This window comes from Littorina saxatilis, linkage group LG10, assembly GCF_037325665.1.
Source record: "Littorina saxatilis isolate snail1 linkage group LG10, US_GU_Lsax_2.0, whole genome shotgun sequence".
Lineage (NCBI taxonomy): Eukaryota > Metazoa > Mollusca > Gastropoda > Littorinimorpha > Littorinidae > Littorina > Littorina saxatilis.
In genome coordinates, this window is record NC_090254.1 from 35,750,332 (window position 1) to 35,760,556 (window position 10,225).

The following is a 10,225-nucleotide window of genomic DNA, read 5'->3' on the forward strand; positions in this document are numbered from 1 at the left end:
TTGGCCATATCTGAAAGATCAGCCAATGAAATGTTATGATGGTTTCGCAGCCTGAAATGGGAAATTCAAGACCATTTGGGAACCAGACGTGGGGTTGGATTGTTTGAGATCACAAACAAACCTCAATTTCAACCAATCCGACCCCGCGACTGGCTCACAACCGGTTGGTAACTTTTTTTTTTGCACATCAGCGCTCGTCACCTTTCCGGCCACAGAAACGTCTTCAAGTTGATCAATTAAAAACCCCGATAATCGGCGTGTGCTGCCTAAATGTCGTGGTAAAAACGGTCATACGCGTTAAAATCCACTTGTGAAAAATCATAAGTGACCGCAGGAGTTTCAGCCCATGAACGAAGTAGAAGAAGAAGAAGAAGAAGAAGAAGAAGAGGAAGAAGAAGCAGATCAATTAAAATTCCTTTGACAGTTACTCTTCTATCAAGCGTCTGTGCAGCAGCAGGAATCATGCCTTCTATAACAATTACTGTCCCCTCATTTCTTTCGTATGTTGTCCCTCCCGGGGGTTAACATAACTGGTGTTTTGCCTAGCAGCGTGTCATTATCCACTCAAACCCAGCACCCTGCAATCCACCCGAGCACACCCTGTTAATCTGTAATAACCGGGTAGCCCTCATTCAATGTTGCAGTGGACCTGAAACTCCAGCCACCCAAGAAGATCGGCTCGGCGGCAGAGCATGAGCTACAGACAACATCCGGGATACCGAATTCAGCAGCCGCCGCGCAAGTGATGTCCAGAGATCTGTTGGCGAAACTGTCGCAGGCTCGGAGACTGAGGGATAAACAGCAAGACAGTGCCTGCAGTCAGCAGTCTTCTAGAGCTTCCTCGCCCGTTGAGCCGACTGTGCAAGTGTGTTGAGCGGACCGAATCGGTGGCACTTTAGGAGAAACAACATCAATTGAACAAACCACAGGAGCTTGTATCAAATCGCCGGTCGATCATTATTTACAGTCCACTACTACGACATACTAGTGGACTGTAAATAATGATCGACCGGCGATTTGATACAAGCTCCTGTGGAACAAACCAATGACGGGCACAGTGGCCTACTGGATAAGACATCGGCTTCCTAATCGGAAGGTCGTCAGTTCAAATCCCGACCGCGGCCGCTTGGTGGGTTAAGGGTGGAGATTTTCCCGATTTCCCAGGTCAACTGCTAGTGCCTTATCTCCCTTCGTGTGTACACGCAAGCACAAGTTCAAGTGCGCACGGAAAAGATCATTTAATCCATGTCAGAGTTCGGTGGGTTATAGAAACATAAAAATACCCAGCATGCCTCCCCCGAAAGCGGCGTATGGCTGCCTGAATGGCGGTATACAAATTGGTCATACACGTAAAAACCCACTCGTGCAAAAACATGAGAAAGCGTGTGAGTTTCAGCCCATGAACGAAGAAGAAGAAGAAGAAGAAGAAGAAGAAGAAGAAGAAGAAGAAGAAGAATAGAAGATTGGACAAACCAAGACGTCAACTCTTGAACCTCTCATCTAAAATGAAATCTCTGGCGTGAAAAGCGAAGCAAAGACAGAGAAGATGTCATGAGGATGTATAGCGTCACTTACAACTCTGTCCCTACTTATATGTGTGCCTCCCGAGGAAATGACAAAGTGTTTTGAGAATGAAGTTTTTCTCGGCGACTTTTCAATATCAGTAGTGGAAGATGACTTGTAAGGTCACCACCAGGTTGTGCAAGTAACAGTATCGTACAGGGTGACCCCAAAAAATGCAACCCACAAAAATGTTAATAACTTCAACATCTGTTGACTAAATTACTTTATATTTGGGGGACATAAACTTCAGCCTATGCATGACCCATCCACAAAGTGACAATCGTATAGATCAAATGGTCTGACTGTTGTGCAATTTCAAAACAAGTTGCCAAAACAAGTTGCCGGGGATCGACTCAAAAGTACGATGTTTGAAATTGAGCGGTTGCCAAACTAACCCGATTTAAGCTCACAAGTTGGGTCACCCTGTATGTCTTTGATCAGCAACTGCGGTTGAATTTAGATATATGCCCACTGTTCCGGAAAATTTGTTCAAGCACTTTGGCAGCCCGGTAAGATGTCGCTGATTGTAACTTGGACTTCTATCTTTGAAGATCAGTCATACAAAGGGCGAGATGCAAAGTGTGCAATGTCATAACAAACCCAGAGGAAAGTCCTGTTGCCAGAGCCCGTTATGTACGCCTCGGCTTGTCGAACAAAATATACGCTGTTACTTAAAGTAACAAATGCACTTGTTGCCTGAAATCAGATGTAGGAAGTGTGTAGGCTACTTATCAGTTTAAAAAAAGAGAGCTTGATTTGAACTTGATGTTGAAAGGAAAGACAACATAAACCAGCCGACACTTCTCAAGTCTTACTGTATGAGCACGATTATCTAGATTTTCACAACTGAATTATATTTAAATATGCATGCATGTCGGTCATTTTACACCATGTTATACATTCAGCAATATGTACTGAAATGTGTGTATGCCAGTGTATTTGTGTGTGTCACAGTGAGTGTGTGTGTGTGTGTGTGTGTGTGTGAGAGAGAGAGAGAGAGAGAGAGAGAGAGAGAGAGAGAGAGAGAGAGAGAGAGAGAGAGAGAGAGAGTCGCATATGGATGAAATATTACACAGAAGGCGAAGTTCGAGGACGGATAATGAACATATACATTTTGTATCATGTTTTTGAAGTGCACTTTTACGCAAAATAGTAGACTTTTCAAGAAAGTATTGATTAATCTATTTTCATGTTGCTTTCTGTAGTAATGACTGATTGGTATTCAATGTGAATTATGTAATGTGTATCTGTTTCTGGCACTGAGTAAATCTGTTTTTCACTTCATATCAATACACGTTTATGCATAAGCTTTCGTGACAGCTTGTTTGATATATTAGCCGTTAATGCTCGGTGTTCTTGTTGTGTGGTTTTTAAAGTTATGCAATAAAGGCAACAGCAATGGTGTGTTCTCAGTGTTCTTTCTGTTCCTTGACATGAATTCCAGGATGTTTCATAAGCAGCCATGAAAGGCTAACAACCCATGTAACGTGCTATATCACTTTAGTATAATTTATCACTTTACTTGTTTATACCGGTATATTATTCATTATAATCAAATGCACAGACTTAGGACATAGATGTACTTTACTCTCATTGTCATAACCCCCCCCACACACACACACACACACACACACACACACTCAGAAAAGGCAGACGAGTTGACAAAAACTTTTAACAATTTATTCCAAACGGCATTTTAATAAATATCCCATAAGAATGATCATTGCATTAACGTAAAACCTGTAACAACGACAGGAAAAAGTAAAAACCCGTTCAACAACCGAAACAAAAAACTAACAGATATAACTTACCATAACCAATCAAAACATGACGAGATTCATGACAATTTTGTTTCACGAAAAACAAAGCCATTTCATTTCATACAGTGTATATTTCTGCGTGACCTTCAACACAGAAGCAACCCCTTTTTCTCTCTCGTGTTGTATAGTGTATGTACTGTTCACGTTTGCAAGCCAATCAGAATTATCATAAACGTTTTAAAAAGGCGATATACCGGCAAATCATGGAAAGAAAATCTGAGTGTTCCTTGACACAACACAACTTCTGAATGACCTTGAACATTGCCATTGAAGATTGTGTGTGTGTTCGTGTTTTGCATATGCACCTGCATGCGCACTTGTACTTCAATACACAAACATAACAACAATAAAGCACCATCTGAAGATTAACAGGAGGTAAACCGTAACATCAATTAACTGCATAACAAAAATAAATACATTGTGAATAAATAACATTTTGAAATTTGTATTCAATACTGTCTCTAGACAGTTCATTACACGAACATCAATTCCATTTGGGAGTCCCTGAACAGCTCCGAGGTCAGATATGAAAAGTTTAGCAAAATCCTTCCAAGACATAAAAAAGGTCAAATAGAAAATTAAGAGATCAAATAACAAATCCCCTGTAAACTCTGACTACAAACAATCTAAGAGCTGAAGCCAGAAACAATAATGAAGAGGCTTTGTTTAAAAGTGTAAAATTAACATTTCAACCGGCATAACATCAACACTTCCCAGAGACAATATGAATGAGGATTGCAGAATCAGCCTATTGGACAACATAGCACCGAATAAATAACGTCAAACCTAATCAGAAACAATATGAATGGAGATTCTTTGAGCGTGTAAAATCAACCTCTGAGACAAGATAGCACCGAATAAATAACACCAAACAGAAACAATATAAATGGAGATTCTTTGAGCGTGTAGAATCAACCTCTCACACAACATAGCACTGAATAAATAACATCAAACCTTGCCAGAAACAACATGAATGGAGATTCTTTGAGCGTGTAGAATCAACCTCTCGAACAACATAGCACTGAATAAGTTACAACAGAATCACACCTGGTATAACCCAAAATGACACGTCTGCTTTCAAATCAACCCGTGAATAAGGACGAAACTAACTTCAGAAAAACAACATATTCTCACCCCTGCACCAATATGTTTGGTACATCAATCAATCAATCAATCAATGAGGCTTATATCGCGCATATTCCGTGGGTACAGTTCTAGGCGCTCTGCAGTGATGCCGTGTGAGATGAAATTTTATACGGCCAGTAGATTGCAGCCATGTCGGCGCATATTTACCTTTCACGGCCTTATTCCAAGTCACACGGGTATGGTAGACAATTATTAACTGTGCCTAAGCAATTTTGCCAGGAAAGACCCTTTTGTCAATCGTGGGATCTTTAACGTGCACACCCAATGTAGTATACACGGGGGGTGGTTCGGACACCAATATGTTTGGTACATGGGTGCAACCTGGAAAATTCCAAAAACCGGCAAAAGTTGGGGTCCAGCTTTTTTAGTATTTAAAATGCCAAAAAAACCCTCTCCTGGAACAAAAACATCGGCAGCCGATGAAACCAAAAACCGGCTGCCGGCGTGTAGCCGGCAGAGTTGCACCCATGTTGGTACTAAAATCTCAATCAACAAGAACAGTATAAAGGGAAAAGTGCGGGTGTACAGTTTTATGGAAGGTGACAACTGATTTGGACACAATATAATTTATCAACCACATGAACAGTGGATAAGAAGAGAGCCCTCTGCAAGGAATCTGGCATAACAGACAATATCCCTGTGAAGGGTCACTGGAAACCTGTGCTGAAAAAAACTGTTGTCAAGCACAATTCCAGGGGCAGGTGAGGCGGTGCTGGGGTGAAAGCAGGAGGGGAGGGGGGGGGGGGGGATTGGCTGGGTATCATGATGGGTGGCGTCAATTTCAAACTTTAGGAAAATCTTAGAAGACAGCTTTTCTCTCAAACAAACCAAGTATCCCTCCTCATCAACTCGTATTATATTTCTTAAGTTTTCACTTTAGAAATGTAACATTAAGCGAAATCGTTAGATTCCACTTCTCGTAGTTTACCGAAACTACGTGATTTGTGAGATGCGCACACCGCCGGAAACACGCCATTCCCGTACGACTTCCGGCCGCCATAGCAGCTTCTCCAAAATCCGGTCTTACTTTATCAGGTTAATCCTTCCTTTTAGGATCCTTTTTTCCTAACTTGACTGATTTATTCCTTCGGTTAACCATTTGTTTTGACCTGCGGTAAGTGTATTTTCCTTATTTGTTGTCGCAAATGCTTAGAATTTGTTCGAACAATGGACAGCACTGAATCAGTGCCTGAAATCCAAATCCACGCGGATGAAGTGGATCAATTGTTAGACTTGCCTTGTTCAAGTCAAAAGGACAAACATGTGTCAAACGAAAAAGAAGGGAAGAAAAAGAATAAGAAAAAACCTCGGTTAGAGGCAGTGACCATTCCAATCAGCGATTGGAATAACATGAAAAAACAAAACGAACGTATCCTAGCGCTGCTAGGTCAGGGCCAAGGCCAGACCGAAGGCGAATCGCCTGATGATCATGGTTCGAAGTTGACACAAAGACAAAAGCGAAAAGCAGAGTCACAAGAATCTGGAGACGAATCTGATTCGTTCGAAGATTATGATGATCAAATAGAATCGATGATCAGAGTGAACGAAGGTGAAACTTGTGGTCAAACTTGTGGCACTAGTAATTCTGACACTGAAATGGCAGAAATAGAACAAGAGTTCGACAATGCTGAAAAGCTTGCACCAGAAATACCGGAAGGTATCGCGAAGCTGGTTGATGAGACCATGGCAAAAGGTCAAATTTCAGAAGAAAAAATGAAAGAAAAAATGAACAAGTATGCCAGACCTAAAAACTTGAAGGTTGTTGTTCCAAAGGTCAATCCGGAGATATGGTCAATACTTGACCGTGCAACAAGAGGTGCAGATTTGAAACTACAGCAGTATCAGAAAGCGCTGTGTACAGCGACCTATGCACTCACAAACATATGGAAAACCATACTGAAAAGTGAATCACCCGAAATTCGGGGACTCATGAAAGGTGTAGCAGATTCTATTGCACTTGTACAGAAAACAAACCATGATCTGTCAATTGACAGAAGGGGGAAAATTTCAAATGCTCAACTGAACAAAAAGTACAAAAAACTTGGTTCAGCTGAAGTTCCAATCACAGATATGTTGTTTGGCAATGACCTGAAAGCTGCATGTGCAAACATTGATACAACAGCTAGAATGGGCCTGGGTCTCAGTCAGTCAAGTGGAGTAAAAGGTCAAAAGTTTTTTCCACAAAACAATCCCTTTGCAAAAAACGATTGGAATTGGAGGCCAAGAGGTGCAGGAAGAACCTGGACACCAAGAGGCAGAATGAGAGGGAGAGGACCTTACCGTGCACGGGGCAGAATGAACTACCGCGGCAGCGGACGAACCGAGTGGCAACAAGGCCAGCAGTAGCTCCACTACCTTCTCTGCCAAAATCTGTAAGTAAAGATACAATACCTAACCGCCCTTTTGAAGCAGGTAGACTAAAAAAGTTTGTTCAAAAATGGGAAGAAATAACATCAGACCCATTTATTCTTGACATGGTGTGCGGTGCTGATATTCCAATAGATGAGTTTTCTGACTTAAATTCTGAAAATCTTTCTTACTTGAAAAATCAAGTACAAGGAAATCTATGGACAAAAATGGATTCGGAAATTGAAAAACTGTTATCCTTGGGAGTTATTGAAAAATCGGTGCATCAGGAAGATGAAATTATCTCCCCTGTTTTCATGGTCCCAAAACCTGATGGCTCCTACCGTCTCATTTTGAATCTAAAAAAGTTTAATGATTCAGTACAATATGAGCACTTTAAGATGGACAATCTTACGTCAGCAACTCAAATGATGATAAGAGGCTGCTACATGGCTTCAGTGGATCTCAGACATGCATACTACTCTGTACCAATAAAAGCAGAATGCAGGAAATACCTCAAATTCATGTGGAGAAACAAACTTTATCAGTATACCTGCTTCCCAAATGGACTAAGTAACTGCCCTCGTTATTTCACAAAGTTAATGAAACCAGTCTATGCCACACTCAGATCACAGGGATATTTATCCACTTCCTTTATTGATGATAGTTATCTGCAAGGTAATTCTTTTGAAGAGTGTGCAGAGAATGTGTCAAAGACAGTGAAATTACTCGATTCACTGGGATTTATTATCCACACAGAGAAATCAGTCCTCAAACCCTGCAAGAAACTGAGGTACTTGGGGTTTCTTTTAAACTCTGAAGATATGACAGTTACTTTACCCCTGGAAAGAAAGCAAAAAGTTGTGCTCGCATGTTCAGAACTCAAAAGAAAGAAGAGGGTGACCATAAGAGAACTGGCACAAGTTATAGGCCAGTTGGTAGCAACTTTTCCAGCTGTTCAGTGGGGCCCACTGTTTTATAGGAGTTTAGACAGACTGAAATCCACATCGTTAAAATTTTCTGCAGGAAATTTTGAATCGCTGACAAGCTTGACAGATAAGACAACAGAAGAACTAGACTGGTGGATTGAAAATTTAGATTCCTCTTTTTTCCCCATTGAAAAAACTAATCCTGAAGTTGAAATCCAGACGGATGCTGCAAGTTCAGGTGGTTGGGGAGCTGTTTGTGGTCAAATTAAGACTGGAGGGCGATGGTCCGAAACAGAAATGAATTTGCACATCAATGTTCTAGAAATGATGGCAATTTTGTACGCTTTGAAAAGTTTCAAAGAAATGATCACAGGAAAACATGTAAAAGTCTTGACAGACAACACATGTGCAGTCTCCTATATATCCAATATGGGAGGATCGCGTTCTCCAGATTGCAATAACGTTGCAAAACAAATTTGGATGTGGTGCAAGGAAAATGGTATTTGGATATCAATTTCACATATCCCAGGAATACTGAATACAGAAGCTGACGTTTTGTCAAGACAATTCAATGATCGTACTGAGTGGAAATTGAATCATGATATTTTCTGCAAATTAAAAGATCGTCTGCTGAAGCCAGACATCGATCTATTTGCATCACGATTAAATTTTCAGATGAAACCATTCGTGTCCTGGATACCAGACCCAGAAGCCTTGGCCATTGATGCCTTTACCCAAGATTGGTCAAAATGGTTAATATATGCCTTTCCGCCTTTCAGCTTGCTGCAGAAAGTGCTCAACAAATGGCAGCGCGACAGAGCGGAAGGAATCTTGATCGTTCCAAAGTGGCCTACGGCAGTATGGTACCCCCAGATGTTGAAAATGCTGACACAAGAGCCTGTTCTTCTTCCAAAGGGAAAGCTTACCATTCATCTACCACATACGCAAGATGTGCATCCGCTCCACAGGACTCTGCAACTTCTGGCTTGTTGCTTATCAGGAAATCCCTTGAAGCAAGAGGAGTTCAAGGTGAGACTTTCCAAGTTATCTGGGCATCGTGGCGACCTTCAACCAGACAGCAGTATGCCTCCTACCTCAGCAGATGGAGCAAGTTTTGTGTGCAGTGCCAGTGTGATCCCCTTCGTCCGACTATAGATGAGGTGTTACAGTTCTTGACTAAGCTGTATGAAGATGGCTTAGGATACAGTGCTATAAACACTGCAAGGAGTGCACTATCTGCAGTGGTTATTCTACCAGACAATAAAACAGTAGGATGTCACCCTTTAGTAATTCGATTTCTAAAGGGAATCTTTGAACTGCGTACACCACAACCAAGATACAATGAAACTTGGGATGTAGACAAAGTTTTGCAGTTTTTCAGAAACATGGGAGAAAATTCTGAACTTTCATTGAAGGATTTGACTTTAAAATTGTGTTCCTTGTTGTTGTTAATTACTGCCCACAGAGTGCAGACAATTCATTTGATCAGGTTGAGAAATATTTGTTTTCATGATGATGGATGTACAATTTACATAACTGAAAAGTTGAAGCAGTCTAGACCTGGCTTTCATCCAAAACCTTTGCAGTTACCGTTTTATACAGAAGACAAAACTTTGTGTGTGGTGACTTGTCTTCGACAGTACATTAATAGTACTGTAGAATTCAGATGTGAGAGTGATGAGACTGACCAGTTACTTTTGTGTTACCAACAGCCACATGAGCCAGCGGCGAAAGACACCATAGCTAGGTGGCTAAAAACTGTCCTCATACGCGCAGGAATTACAAATTTTGCACCCCACAGCTTTCGGGGCGCATCATCTTCAGCAATGTTCAAGTCGGGTGTTGCTGTTGAAGATATTTTGAAAGTGGCAGGCTGGTCAAATGTATCCACTTTCAAAAAGTTCTATAACAAACCACTGGAAAGTAAAGATAAATCAAACACTATCTTAAACTATTATGCGAAAGTTGGAAAATAAAAAACTTCCAGCTCAGTAATCTAAGTTTGATTACATTCTGATAATTTGCATTGGGAAAGGTTAAAATTCAAGACAAGGGAGCTAACAAATGGAGATCTAGAGACAATTATCTCCCTGTCTCCATGTAAAAGAAAATGCAAATGGTTTTGTGGACAATTGATCCATTGTTTTCAAATGTGTTGCAGTGTTTATTGTTTCTTTGGTTATGAAGAAATTGCAATTCCCATTATGAATGGAAAATAAATGCATCACTTATTTTTGTAATACATGGTTGTTTTCAAACAATGTATGTTTGGTGCAAAAGCCAAGACAGATGTTCACTATTCTCATGTTGTCCTTTGAGAATAAATGTTTGATATTTAACTTTAGTGTGACTTCGATTATTCCTTTGTTTGAATTATAATCTTTAATCAACCAACTTTAAAATCTCACAAATCACGTAGTT

The 10,225-nt window shown here is 40.7% G+C and overlaps 1 protein-coding gene and 1 long non-coding RNA gene across 2 annotated transcripts in view; both read left to right on the top strand.

The window, feature by feature from the left end:
* Positions 1-10,225, top strand: part of LOC138978690 (uncharacterized) — a 422,724-nt gene that overhangs the window by 217,239 nt on the left and 195,260 nt on the right. The window lies entirely within an intron of this gene.
* LOC138978683 (uncharacterized) lies at positions 6,733-10,143 on the top strand. Its single transcript, XM_070351474.1, has 2 exons — positions 6,733-6,901; positions 8,584-10,143. The coding sequence occupies exon 2, from the start codon at positions 8,608-8,610 to the stop codon at positions 9,778-9,780; it is 1,173 nt and encodes a 390-aa protein (XP_070207575.1). The 5' UTR covers positions 6,733-6,901; positions 8,584-8,607; the 3' UTR covers positions 9,781-10,143.